The 14,878-nt window shown below is 44.0% G+C and overlaps 1 protein-coding gene across 2 annotated transcripts in view; it reads left to right on the top strand.

The window, feature by feature from the left end:
- Positions 1–276: 276 nt before the first annotated feature.
- DDX10 (DEAD-box helicase 10) overlaps positions 277–14,878 on the top strand; it is a 209,406-nt gene continuing 194,804 nt past the window's right edge. The window contains exons 1-5 of one of the 2 annotated variants that reach the window (XM_076328171.1): positions 277–486; positions 11,082–11,142; positions 11,381–11,511; positions 13,221–13,379; positions 14,450–14,570. In XM_076328171.1, the coding sequence (XP_076184286.1) occupies positions 277–486; positions 11,082–11,142; positions 11,381–11,511; positions 13,221–13,379; positions 14,450–14,570 (682 nt within the window). The remainder of the gene's footprint in view (positions 487–11,081; positions 11,143–11,380; positions 11,512–13,220; positions 13,380–14,449; positions 14,571–14,878) is intronic. The other variant, XM_076328172.1, reaches the window with a different exon arrangement.

The following is a 14,878-nucleotide window of genomic DNA, read 5'->3' as shown; positions in this document are numbered from 1 at the left end:
TAGAGCACATTTTGCATGCTGCATTTCTGCATGCTGCGCCAACAGTTCATTTTTGTTTGTTGTATCACGCGCAGTGTGATTTTTCTCCAACTCTTGTGCAATCTCTCAACCTTCCCACAGACCGCGGAAGGCCCAGGGCGCCGCGCGGCGCCCCTGCCGGCCGAGCCGGGCCGGACCGGCCCAGACAGGGCCCGGCCGGGCCCTCCCCCCGGCGGCGCGGCCGGCTGACGCGCTCTGCCTGCGCCCAGCCCCGCCCCCGGCGGTCGTGTGCGTCCCATGCGGGGCGGCGGGGGCAGCATGGGCCGGGCCGGCAGCGATGGTGGCGGCGGGCCGGCGGCGATGGACCCGGTGCGCAGCTTCGAGCGCTGGAAGAAGAAATACACCCGGCGGACGAGGAGGCTGCGGCTTCAACGCAAGGAGCGGAAGCGGCCCGAGTGGCAGGTGGAGCGGGAGGGCATCGGCCGCCTGGTGCAGCGCTATCCCGAGGTACGGCAGGGGTGGGCGGCTGGTGCTGCTGGGCCAGGACGGGGAGCGAGGGGCTTTGCAGGGCGGGGACGGGAGGGCACCCGCCGGGTGGGCATGGCGGGCCTGTGGCGGGGGGGCGGAAAAGCGGCTCCTCTCCTCGTGTGGTGTGTGTGGGGCTAGGGCTGGGAAAGGGGGGGGGGGGGGCGGCGATCTGTGTGGGGGGGGTCCTGGGCAGGGGTGGGGAGCACCCCTAGTTGGCAGGGCTGTTCCTCTGGCTGTTGGTGGTGCCTGTAGGTAACAGGTTTGTTGGGTGATACTGCTCAGTGGCAGGCAGAAGGGCTTTCACCTCCATGAGGCAGGGATGGTCCTCCATTCCTATCCTTTCTCCCTCTAGGCAGAGGAGGAGAGGGCAGTAACCGCAATCCCAGTGGTTCTGGTGGAGGTGACTGGGCAGGCTGTGGAGCCAGGGGTAGTGAGACCCTCAGGAGGGGAGTGAGTGGTTGAGAGTGCAGTGAGGAGGAGGAGGTTGAAGCAGATGGTGGGAACGGTTGTAACTGTCCTGGTTACAACCACTTGGCCCTTCTGACCAGGCAGCATGGATGTCTCACTGCTGGAGATGGGACAAGTTTATCTCCACAGAAGATGCCCTACAGGCAAACATCACATTAGAAGAGTATGTTGATTAACATCAAGTCAGGAAGTAGGTATTTGAATATTAGAGCCAGGGTCAGTGGTGTTGGTTTTGTCATGTAGATTCCCTTGAATTCCTCTGGGAGATGGCCGGCTTTTGAGCCATACTGATGAGCAGAAAGTACTGTAATTGTGAATAAGGGCTTAGATGTGTTCTGCCTGTGGTGTTGCTCTAAGTCCTACCAACTTTTGCTGAATTTGCAGCTATTGCTGGGGAGGAGCATGGCAGGTGTACTTGGTTACGTACCACTCGGTGTAGCTGATAGCAGAGACTTTTTGGTGGTTGTACTTTGAGCAGAAAGTAATGACAAGAGGTATAGAAGAAAGATGTCTGTTACTACAGAGACGTGATAGCTCCTTTGGTTAAGATTCAGCAAGTTAATATTCTGAAGCTTCACACAATCATTGGCTTTACTGGTTTGAAAGCAAATGGTACGCTTCCAAAAATGGTCAAATTACTGTTTTAAACCACAGATTATTTCTCAGGGAAAAAAAAAAAGGGACTTATCATTCATTGTTTTTATGATAAAAATTAAAGATGGTAACTACATAAATGATTAATACATTTTGTCATGGATAAATTTTGAGTCAACTTGTTTTGGCAATATTTTTCTACTCACTGTAGAAATAGAGGACTTAGATGCTGACTGTAAAAGCAGACTGCTCGAACTGTTAGAAGCTTGTATTTTTCTGAGTGGGATGACCAGTGGGATGACTGGTAGGTATGTGTCTTTCATTGTGGAATGAAAAACCTCCTACATTACTACAGTACTGTTGGACTACTTGTTGTAACCTAGATTAGACAGTTGCCTCTGCATGGTCTCTGGAGGGTGCATGTCTGAGCAAGAGAGAGAAACTAAGTTAAAGCAACTTGGCAAAGGCTGTGTACAGAGTTTGTGAACTCTCTGCACAGATCCCAGGGTGGTGGGCTTATTGTTTATATACCAAATTGCAGTATATATATACAATAGATTGCTTTCTATTTCTGTCTATTTGAACACAGACAGGGAGATGTGCAGTGAAATTAATTTTGCATGTTGTCAGGCTCCAATAGTTTCTACATTTGATAATAGCTTGCATTTACTTGATAATGCCGTATGCAAATTAGGCTGCTGTGTTACCTTTAGGGTACTATGGCAATATCTAGCTATTCTTTCTTCTCTATCTCTTGCTTTGGAGTCCCATCACTGGTCATTTAATGCTCTGAGCAGCCAGCCACTGTCAGTCTCATAGATAAAGTGGTTGAGTTCAGGGGATAGCTTTTCTTCTAATGTAGTAGACACGTGTGCGCGGAAGCTTAAGTCGTGTGTTGCTCCCGTGTACTGAAACTATATGTGTATGGCATGGGCATATTGAGAGGCAAGAGCAGGATCACCAGAATCGTCAGCTGAAGGACATGCTGGCTTTTTGGAGTGGATTACAGCCTCTTCATCTGCGAGACTGAATGGCCAAACATGACCCCTATTCATGTGTCATTTGCCCTTAGTTGATCTGGATTCATTTGAGGGTGATGATGACAATGAAAAAAATCTAATTGTTTAGAAGGAGGCAGCAAGAACTCTTGAAGTAAAAGATTTACCTTGGGCATTCGGTCTCAGAGATGAAGTGGCAGAAATATTTTGAAAAATGATCTCTGGGAAGCCAGCATCTCCCCCACTTGATGCTGCCTTTGCCTGTCTGTTCTCCCCATACATAGTGTATATGTTCTCCATGTATGGTTTTGCCATATTTATGCTGTATGCATGTATTAAATCTCTACATGCATCCCTATCTATTACATTAGTTCTTATGGGGAAAAATTGCTTTGCTGTCTCTCATACCACTCTACTTTACAGGAGTGCATCCTTGGCAGATAGTGGGGTGTGACTGTGTTGCTCACAGATGTATGTAAGCAGGAGGGAGGTTTAAAAGGAACACACACAAGCAGTGACTTAATGAAACTATATTCTTTAAGGGAGTGATGTAACCCCTGCTTTTCCATAGTGAGGTCAGTATTCCTTCCTTATTGTCATAAATTTTAGGGTGGTGTATCTGGATTGTGGCAGGTAGATGTGCAATTCTCAGACTTTTTAGTTTGAGTAGTCCCCATTCTGATTTTCTACAGTAGTCTGTTTCTCTATTTCTAGCCTTAAATATTGTGCGTAATATTTAAATGCAGTCACTTTTCCCTGAAACACATCCTATACATTGGATACTTGATTTAATTTCCACTCATTCTACATAGATTTCTGTTTATACTGGCCTTATAGTCACCTCTGTCAATTACTTCCCTAGATACTTGCGTTTATTTGCTGTATATATGGCTATGTGAATATGTATGGATGCCTCTGTGTCACCAGTGTGCATGTCTGCACATGTATCTAGTTCTGGGATGTGGGTGATAATTCTGTGTCTCTGTGGAGCTTGGGGCAGCATAGGTAAGGAGTGGGTAGTGGGAGTTTGTGTGTATATGTAAAGGTTGAAGAAGGGAGGCTGATAGTGGTCAGGCATGTATCCATCAGAATGAAGACAGGGTAAACATATGTTTGTATTAGGATAGTTTTGGGGACTCCTGGTCTCAACTCTTCTGGTGTTTTGCTGTCATCTTGCTCCAGGAGTCTCCTACCTGTGAACATACAGGTGGATGCCCACCTAGCTTCCCGTCTTCAGTCCTTCACATCTCCTTCTCTGGTCCCTGACAAGGTTTTCCACTTGGTCTCCTGCATTTCTTCCCTAGTAGCCTGGACCTGGTTATGGTGAGGATTGTGAGGAAGTGCCATGTGCTTGGATCTTCAGGGGTCTCCAGTGAGTTCTGCATGAGGCAGATCCCTTCTTAGGGGCAAGGGAATTAGAAAGCTCTTCAGTAAGCTCCTCTCTGTGAGGAGCACTGGCTGGGGCCTCTGGCACGCAGGCTGTGGGTGGGTTAGGTCTTCATGTGCTTTTGTCATCTTGCATGTGGCATGGAATAGGAGTAGCATGGCTATTGGATGCAGGAGTATCCACCTTGCCCTCCCTCTTAGAGTATCTTGTCTATAATTTCCAGTGTGAGAATGACTGCAATGGATAAACAAGACAAAATTAAACAATAATGAAGAGATAACCAAGATACTTTGTTACTGGATTTTTTTTTTGGTCATTTTTTGACATGTGTTGGCGAATGTGTGGCAGCATAGATGGAAAATGTGAAATTTAGTTTCACTGTGTCCATTGGGACCATTTTCTGTGTTACATGTTCACAGGTGATGTGTTACCTGTTGATCCAGTGACTTTGTTGCCTAACTGTAAGGCTGTTGATGAACGTTGTCTTTTCCATCTGGGGAGCTGTTTGTGTAAATTCTTTCTAGTCTGCTTTATGTCAAATTAGTCAAGTTAGATCAGAATACCATTTGAAGTATTTGAAATGAGCTGGCTGCTCTCACCTAGAGCAGATTAGAGAGAGCTCACAGGTACAGGTTCCCAGCAGATTGGAGGAGGTAATAACTTCCAACAGGGAAATAAACTAAGTAGAAGTTGGTGGTGTTTTCTACTGGTACATGTAGATATGGAACAGATCTACCAGAAGATCTACCTCTAACACCAACCCTTCTTACTCCTGCCATTCGGACTTTAATTAAAAATAAACCAGTATCTTCAGAATTTAAGGGTGCTACAACAGATCATTCTTGTGCTCCTGGAAGTTTGTAGGGCAGAGAAATAATACAGGAAGCTTTGTGACATGGCCTATCCTAACATTCCTGTGCCTTGCTCTTTTAATACTGTTGTCACTTTTTTTCCTTCTTGGACATCTTTAAAAGAGCTAGGCTTATGCATGTAATGATTTTTAAATTGATTTAGAGGAGTTTAAGGTAGAAGAGCAGAACAGTGTTTGTCTCCTTTGTGATAAATACATCGGTTCTTACTGGGTCATCTAGAGTTAAAAAGAAGTTGACCCACTGAAAAAGCAGCCTTAATTATTTAGAACAATTTCACATTGCTGCAATAGCCCGTTTCATGTGTCACAAACCTATTAATATATATCCCTTTAGTTGCATATAATGGATTGCTTGAATTCTGTTTTGATGTTAGTAAGATAGTTTTCCCTCCTGTAGGTATACTGTTTTCCTGTGTGGAGAGTCTCTTGGTTGAAATTAAACTGAACCTGTATACATCACTGAGTTGTGATCCTTTAGCATGCAAAATAATCATAGAATCATAGAATCATTGAGGTTGGAAAAGACCTCTAAGATCATCGAGTCCAACCGTCAACCCAACACCACCATGTCCACTAAACCATGTCCCTAAGTGCCTCATGTACTCGTCTTTTAAATACCTCCAGGGATGGGGACTCCACCACTTCCCTGGGCAGCCTGTTCCAATGTTTCACCACTCTTTCAGTAAAGAAATTTTTCCTTACATCCAATCTAAACCTCCCCTGGCGCAACTTGAGGCCGTTTCCTCTCGTCCTATCGCTAGTTCCTTGGGAGAAGAGACCGACACCCACCTTGCTACAACCTCCTTTCAGGTAGTTGTAGAGTGTGATGAGGTCTCCCCTGAGCCTCCTTTTCTGCACGCTAAACAACCCCAGTTCCCTCAGCCGCTCCTCATAAGACTTGTTCTCCAGACCCCTCACCAGCCTCGTTGCCCTTCTCTGGACACGCTCCAGCACCTCAACGTCCTTCTTGTAGTGAGGGGCCCAAAACTGAACACAGTAGTCGAGGTGCGGCCTCACCAGGGCCGAGTACAGGGGCACAATCACTTCCCTACTCCTGCTGGCCACACTATTTCTGATACAGGCCAGGATGACATTGGCCTTCTTGGCCGCCTGGGCACACTGCCGGCTCATGTTCAGCCGGCTGTCAACCAGCACCCCCAGGTCCTTTTCCGACAGGCAGCTTTCTAGCCACTCTTCCCCAAGCCTGTAGCGCTGCATGGGGCTGTTGTGGCCGAAGTGCAGGACCCGGCACTTGTCCTTGTTGAACCTCATACAATTGGCCTCGGCCCATCGATCCAGCCTGTCCAGGTCCCTCTGCAGAGCCTTCCTACCCTCGAGCAGATCAACACTCCCGCCCAACTTGGTGTTGTCTGCAAACTTACTGAGGGTGCACTCAATCCCCTCATCCAGATCATCAATAAAGATATTAAACAAGACCGGCCCCAAAACTGAGCCCTGGGGAACACCGCTCGTGACCGGCCGCCAACTGGATTGAACTCCATTCACCACAACTCTCTGGGCCCGGCCGTCCAGCCAGTTTTTGACCCAGCGCAGAGTCCACCTGTCTAAGCCGTGAGCCGCCAGCTTCTCTAGGAGAAGGCCTTGCTGAAGTCCAGGTAGACCACATCCACAGCCTTTCCCTCGTCCACTAGGCGGGTCACCTGGTCATAGAAGGAGATCAGGTTGGTCAAGCAGGACCTGCCTCTCATGAACCCGTGCTGGCTAGGCCGGATCCCCTGGTTGTCCCGCTCATGCCTTGTGGGCGCCCTCAAGATGAATCGCTCCATATCTTCCCCAGCACCGAGGTCAGGCTGACAGGCCTGTAGTTCCCCGGATCCTCCTTCCGGCCCTTCTTGTAGATGGGCGTCACATTTGCAAGCCTCCAGTCGTCCGGGAGCTCCCCCGTTAACCAGGACTGCTGATAAATGATGGAGAGTGGCTTGGCGAGCTCCTCTGCCAGCTCCCTCAGCACCCTCGGGTGGATCCCATCTGGCCCCATAGACTTGTAAGCGTCCAGTTGGCGTAGCAGGTCGTTGACTGCTTCCTCTTGGATTATGGGGGGTTCATCCTGCTCGCCGTCCCTGTCTTCCAGCTCGGGGGGCCGAGTACCCTGAGGATAACTGGTCTGCCTGTTAAAGACTGAGGCAAAGAAGGCATTGAGTACCTCAGCCTTTTCTTCATCCTCGGTGACAATGTTTCCCCCTGCATCCAATAAAGGATGGAGATTCTCCTTGGCTCTCTTCTTGTCATTAATATATTTGTAAAAACTTTTTTTGTTGTCTTTATTATTTATTTATTTATTATTTATTTATTATATTATTATTTATTATTTATGTCTTTAACGACATAATAATGCCCATAATAAGACTGGGCATTAGCCCAATACGTAATATTGCATGTGATATATAATATCTTCAAAATTATCAACTGAATTTGGAAATATTTGTCAGAAATTCCAATTTGTGAAAGTCGAAAAAAGACTTTTTATGGTGATTTCTGATAGGAGTTTTTCCCCCTCCCAGAAATGTACTAGCTTAAAGTACGTGCTTCTCAGCACAAGTAGGTTTTATAAAAATAATTCACCTTTAAGGTTTCTAAGTAACGTTTGGCAAAAGTTTAATTGCTCTGCTAGGACACAGTGAAAGTTTGAAATCTACCTTGCAAGAGCTTTGTCTTGAAATATGTCAAAACCAGGTTTTAATAAGGGTGTTATTACCTTTTATCTAGAGATCAAATTAATGCATTAAATTACTTTTTTTTTACTAGAGAGAACTAGGCTGAAAAGAGTAGTGGTGTGATCTAGGTGCTTTAAACAGGTTGAAACCCTCAGGAAAAAAACAGTTTAGTTTTCTGTAATAGGCAGAGCCTGCAGAAGGCTTGGTACTTCAAGTAGATATAAGGCTGATCTGACAACTCAGTAGCTTTTCATTTGAGGCCTTCTCTGGAATTGTTATCACGAGTTGTCAGGAACATCTGAGGGCCATTTTGCTTGTTCCTTGTGTTGGGAGATTTCTGTTCAGCAGTCTGTTAGAGATAAACGATACCTATTAGAAATGCACGAGTTGTGTAAGCTCTGAATTTGACATTTGTGGGATGCTAGTCGGTATGCATTCAAAGCTGTGTAGTCTACCTTCCTCTTCATCTGCTCAGGTTTTACAGATACAGTAGTCTCTTTATTTTTTTTTTTTTTTTTTTTCCTGTCCTGCAGCTATTGATTGTTGTGAACTTTGCCAGTGGAAGCTGTCCACATCTTTTGATGATCTCCTATCAGCTAGAACAGACTTGAGAGTATTACATTTTTCTTAAGATCTCTACTTGACATCTCAGCATTGTGTAAATCATTCAGCCAATTCATGGACTCAAACCACATGCTCTTGAGGGTTTTGTGTGTGTGTAATTAACAGCTCTCAAGTATGCTGTATAGGTGGGATGCATACAGAGAAGTAAATTAGTAGGTGTCAGAACAATGTACTACTTTTTTTAGTATGTTTTGTACCCTGTAGGACAGCTCTGAAAAATTAAGTATACCAAGTGCTAGAGGTTGGTGAATCTGGTGAGCTTCAGGACATAGATGGACTCTTCTTGTCCCAGTCAGGTAGGTGCAAGACTGTTGCAGTTCTGGGTCGCCAAGTCCGGCCTGCAGCGAGGGTGAGCATGTATTCCCAGTAGGTACACATCAGCCACAGATGAACACAGAGAGAGCAGTACCTTTATCAGCACCTGCGCACGCGGTGCTTGCACACATGTGAACAGCATGGATGGCACATACTGTTCTTCTCTGTCTGATCAGGGTTAATGTCCACTAGTGAAATATGTACTCACACATGGAAAATGGGTGTCTCTGGTAGCTGGTGTTAGCTACTCGGTCTGCCCCAGGGCTGGCCTCAGGCCCCGGTTTCCCCAGGTGCTGGCACTGGCACCCTCCAGCCTCTGAGGTTCGTGGTCCCGCTCCAGTTGCCGGCACTTGGCTCTCATGCTGCTGCCCACTAGTCTGGCTTGAAGGTTGCTGGTGGTCTCTTATGCGGGCTCAGAATAGAGGGTGTGCCCACAAAGAACATGGATAGAAAGAATGCAAGAGTAATTATTATTAATAGTAAATAATTATTTACATCATTATATAAGAATATTTAGTAAGACTGCAGGGCCGGCTGTGGTGATGGGGTGCAGGCCCCGGCCAGACAAGTGTACTGACCAGCCACCTGTTACCCAGGACCAGCCCCTTTTACCCCTTTTCCCTCTATTTTCTCACACTGGTTCCTCTCTAGTCCACCTTGTTCCCTCACTTTCCCTACCTTTGATCCTTCCCCTAAACATCCCATAATAAGTCTTGCACATTCCCACAACCCCCTTAATATACCTTATGAGAAGTTGTACAGTGTCTCCAAATGCTTTTCCACTGCAGCCCTCCTGTGAGCCCCACATCCCTGCAGGCACTCACTGCCGTCAGCCCGGGGAGGGGGTGGCCCCACTGGCTCCTTGGTGGGGTTCACCCAGGGACCATGGGCTGACCCCTCTCCTCTGACAGTCCCAGGAGGCAGCTGAGTCAAGGTGCTTTAACTCGATGTGCAGGGATGACGTTGGTGGGGCTCCTTCCCTGGTGTTGTTCTACTGATTCTTGTGGGGTCTTTGTGTTCACAGTGATTAATCTTTAATCCCATAACCTAATGCTAAGTATATGCAAAAAGATCTCGATGCTAGAACTGTAGAGTCAAAATGGAAAAGTGGAGGGCGGGAGAAGTGTGTTTGTTATCTGGAGCTATTTCCTGAAGCGTTTGTTTACCAGGCCTTTTCCCTGCAGAACATTTACCTGCTTTTGTGATGTCTGATCTCATACAGCAGCTGGAATACACTTAATCCTCATTGCTTCAAGAGATCTGAAAATACAGATGGACAGCTTAGCTCTAGTAAGGTTGTAGGGAAGCTGCCGGCAGTGTTTGCATGTGGTCCTTCCAGATGAAGGAGTCCGCCTTTATGGATGGGAGCGTAAGGGTTAAATTGTTAGAAGTGCAGGTGAGCTTCTCTTTTTCAGGAAGATAAGGGCTGTGTACTTTGCAGCATAGTAATGTTTTTTTCTGAAGCCGGAATGATTAAAAAAGAAGGGAGGTAAGAGCTCAAGAGTTCCATTTCATGGGATAAGACTATCATTACTCCATTTGCAGTAGCCTTCAAAAACAAACTGCTCCTCTGTGGATATTCCCAGGAAAATGAATTTATGCTTAGCATGCGTGAATCATAAACACAGTGCTTGTTGCAGCCACATAGAAATATGAAATAATTGGCTAGTTATGTGTTTTGCCATAGATATTTTATTATAAGCTCTATTGGCAGTTAGTCTGACTGGGACAGTTTTGGAGAAAAAGGCTACAGAAGTTCTGATTTTTGGACATACTGTATGTATGTGAAATGCTTAGCATGAGGTTTAATTGCACGTTATGTCTGGGGCTTGTGGCACGCTGCAGAGTAGAAAATTTAAACCATGCTTGCATACATATTTTTAAAATGTGGGTTTTTTTTTTTAATTTTAAATTTTTTTTCTGATGAATACTACATCCAGTTTTGGACCCCCTAATGAGAAAAAGATATCAGTAAAGTAGATCCAGTTCAGTGGAGGGCCATTGAAATGGTGGGGGCTGGAGCACTTGCCCTGTGAGGAGGGACTGGGGGAGATGGGCTTGTCAGTCTATATAGCAGAGATGGCTTTGGGGTTGGGACAGGGACCTTACAGAAGCCCCCGGTGCCCCTGGGGAGATCATTGAGGAGCTGGTGCAGGGTGGAAGAATGAGAGACAACAGATGTAAGTTGACGGAAGAGAGGCTCAGCCTGGAATGCTTTTTCCCCATGGGGACAGTCAGGCAGAGGCACAGGTTGCCCAGAGAGGCTGTCCAGTCTCTGTCCTTGAACGATTTCAAGACTGGACTGGATGAAGCCCTGAGCAGCCTGATCTGACCTCAGAGCTGACCTGCTGTGAGCAGGAGGTTGGAGCAGAGGCCTCCTGAGGTTCCTTTCAGCCTGAATTGTTCTGTGATTTTGTGATGATCGGAGCTTTAAGTTGCGCTATTAGCCTGCATGATTAAAGTATATCTTATTACTTACTGAACAGTTTATGGTAGAGGAGTGGTTTGGCTTAAGTGAAACTAGCTAACTTGGATCAGGTCATACTGAACTACTACATGTTTATGTTAACAGCAACTTAATGCTATTTATTTTCTCTGTTATGCTGAGATTGTAAGCACTAATTAAACTTATTTTGTTTCAGATAAATGCAAGTGAAATTCAAAGATTTTCAGATTTTCCATTGTCAAAGAAAACCCTAAAAGGTGAGTACAGAAGTTTTCTTTGGAAAATAATTTAAGTGAAAATGAATGTATTATTTATCTGCATCTGAACATTTTTTTGCTTTAAGTTTTAGATAAGTATTACCATGTATGGTGTTTTCTAAATGGAGGAATACAGCTCTGGGCAAGACAAAAATAAAGATTTTTTTTTTTTTCTTCCTTTTTTTTTTTTCCTTCCCCTCCCACACTCTCTCTTCTCTTCCCACACTGCAAATACTAGGATTGCAGGAAGCTCAGTATCGTGTGGTAACGGAGATACAGAGGCAAACCATAGGTTTGGCTTTACAAGGTAAAGACGTACTGGGAGCTGCAAAGACTGGATCAGGCAAAACCTTGGCTTTTATTGTCCCAGTAAGTAATTTACATCCTTACATTTGTAATTAAAGCAAGTTATCCGGGAAGTATTGGATGTCAAACACCTTAGGTTAATAGATCCTGGGAGAAAAGTTATAATTCAGCTGACCTAAATGTTCCAAGAAAGCCAAGATACTAATTTAATAAAGCTGTTTGAGGTTCTGAAAGAAGTATATTTTTGGTCCTAGGAATATTCTGGAATATTAGAAATTCCATTTTGATCCTTACATTAGTAGACCCTGTGGGATTTAGGAAATGCTTTGTTTTTCTCTCAGGAATCTGTTTTCCTGGTGCAACTCTAGTTGTCCAATTCTTTTAAAATTTGAAAACTAACTGTATGGAATAGAATGGTGACATTTCTTCAGTTCCTTAGGCTTTTTTAGATGAGTGGTTTTCACCCTTTTAAAATTTTAGGATTTGGACTTTATGTAGCAAACTTAAGCTTAGTGATTGTGGACTTCCATTTCCTTGTTGTCTTTTGTGGACTTCTTAGAAATCACTTCCAGGTACAAGCAGGAAAACAGGATGAAAACCCCTGTCATGGATAGTACGTTTGACTGTTTTACTCCAAACGTCATGCTCTGCATTTCATTTCTTCAAGTTGAAAGTATAATTGAGACATTTGCTTAAAGTGCATATATAAGTGGATACAAACCCCATCATGTTATGATTAGATAAAGGGAAAAAGAAACGTTTTGATTATGGAGCGTTTTTTGGTTTAAACATTACTTGCATTTTTGTGAGCATAGATTTCTTTGGAGCCTATTCTGTCAGTAACTGTGGGAACAGTAGTAGGTGTTTTGAATACCCTCTTTAGCTGAGAAGATTTATGCTTTATGCTGTTTTTTTAAAATTTATTTTTTATTAGTAAAGAATGAAAAAAAAAGGTGGCCTCAAAAGATAGTCTTGTGAACTTGAGAAACAAAAGTGAGATTGCTCAATTAGTTAATCTGGAAGTAGAAGTACTTTGTTTTATAAACCTTATTTTAAAACAGTTTTAGGGGAGAAAAGTGATGAGAGAGGAGCTGGAGGGATGAAGAGTGAAAAAAAAAAATATTTAATTGTACAAGGATGCTTAACAACCTTCAGTATTTCAGAATGCTTCAGGTATTCATACCTATGAAGTCTTTGTGTTAGGATTAGCTGACTAAGACAGTGTTTCTGCAGTGTGAATTCATAAGAGGAGGAATCATCCTGGTCTGAGGTTTATGGCAACTTTACTTGGAATGCTCTGTATATAGCATGTGTGGATAGTACAGCTTCAAGTCTATAACCAGAATTAAAGCTGCAATAATTGACTTTCTTCTAGTTGCTTATTCTGTTTCTGGTTCCCACAAAATCTTATGAGCAGGGAAGTTTCTCATGTTTTTCTACATCTGATTTCTATTCTCGTATAAATGATTAAGGCTTAATTTCCAGAATTTAGCAGAGTAGGATTAATTGTGCAGTAAAATGTTTACAATTTACCACCCATTACTGTCTCATAGATTGGTACTGGGGAACTTTCCTACAGCAAGTATCATTTCCATCAGTTAGAATTGATATATAATCAAACTACGTGAAATATATATTGATGTTTCTTCCAGTCATTATTTTAATTAGTGTGGCTTTATCTTTTTTTTATGACACTTCTTGTTACAAATCTGTTCTTGTTACATATTTTCCCTCTGAGATTTTTATAATGACAATATGGTAATTTTTTTCAGGCTTTGGAACTCCTGTATCGCCATCAGTGGACTTCAGCTGATGGACTGGGAGTTTTGATCATATCGCCTACCCGGGAACTGGCATATCAAACCTTCAAGGTTCTGCGTAAAGTGGGAAAGAATCATGAGTTCTCAGCTGGCCTTATCATTGGAGGAAAGGTGTGTCCTCTCTTGGAGTTTGCTGTATGGAAGCATAAATGAGTGCTATATTAAGTGCTGGTTTAGGAAGGAAACCCTGTAAATGAAAAGTGAGGGAAGAGAGTAGTTAGTGGGAACCTATCAATGACCCACTTGTTTTCCTGTCTGTGTACTCTGTGTCTTTTGACGCTTTTGCATATTTACAGTCTTTCCAGATTACATGACTGGATGGACCTTCCTGCCAAGCCTTCCAGAACTATCCTGTTAATTTAGATTATCCTGAAATACTTTTGGCTCAAGCCACAAGTGTGAGCATGCTGAAGAAATTGTGATATCTCTGTAGAAAGAGAAAAGCTGATCCGTGACGATTCTTTCTAAAAACTACAATAGGTTAAGCTGGCCTGGTCATCTCTGGCACTGGGCTTCTAGTGTGAACAACTAGAGCTAAGCTGGTTGTCCTGGTTTCAGCTGGGATAGAGTTAATTTTCTTTCTAGTAGCTGGTACAGTGCTGTGTTTTGGATTTAGAATGAGAACAAAGTTGATAACACTCTAATGTTTTAACTGTTTGCTAAGTAGTGCTTACACTAGTCAAGGACTTTTCAGCTTCCCATGCTCTACCGACTGAGAAGGCTGGAGGTGCACAAGAAGCTGGGAGGGGGCACAGCCAGGACAGCTGACCCAAACTGGCCAAAGGCGTATTCCATACCATGTGACGTCATGCTCAGTATATAAAGCTGGGGGGAGTTGGCCAGGGGAGGGGTGACCGCTGCTCGGGGACTGGCTGGGCATCGGTTGGCGGGTGGTGAGCAATTGCATTGTGCATCACTTATTTTGTATATTCTTTTATCTATTATTATTATTTATTATTATTATTATTATTATTATTATTATTATTATTATTATTCTTCTTCCCTTCCTTTTCTGTCCTATTAAACTGTCTTTATCCCTACCACGAATGTTACTTCCCCCCCCCCCCCCCCCCCGATTCTCTCCTCCATCCCACTGTTGGAGGGGGGATGTGAGCGAACGGCTATGTGGTGTTTAGCTGCCTGCCGGGTTAAACCACAATACTGGTTTAACTCCTTTTCAGGATCTGAAAGAAGAGTCTGAAAGAATCCACCACATAAATATGCTAATTTGCACTCCAGGACGGCTTCTACAGCACATGGATGAAACTTCATATTTCTATGCATCTGATCTGCAAATGTTGAGTAAGTTTTTTTTTAAGTACTTGAAAGTACTCAGAAATATCTTGTAACAGTTCATAATTGTGTGGAGCACTTCCCTGGGTAAAAAGTTTATCCTAGTCATGGTATGTAGGTGAAATGGCATTTAAGTTCACATGTGTTCAAATTAAAATAGAAAACAAGCAAAGCTCTTTCTTGTGTGTACTTTTTCTCAAACAGTTGCTGAGCATGCCTTCCTTAGGAAAGTAAGAACCAAGTAGGTGAGTTAGTAAGGAACCCAGAACCAAATGTAGTGTCCCATATAATCCGTTAGATCTGTCTTGGCTAACGCT

Source organism: Aptenodytes patagonicus, chromosome 1, assembly GCF_965638725.1.
Source record: "Aptenodytes patagonicus chromosome 1, bAptPat1.pri.cur, whole genome shotgun sequence".
NCBI lineage: Eukaryota > Metazoa > Chordata > Aves > Sphenisciformes > Spheniscidae > Aptenodytes > Aptenodytes patagonicus.
Note: the sequence above shows the minus strand (reverse complement) of the source record. Positions and strands in the feature narration are given on the sequence as shown.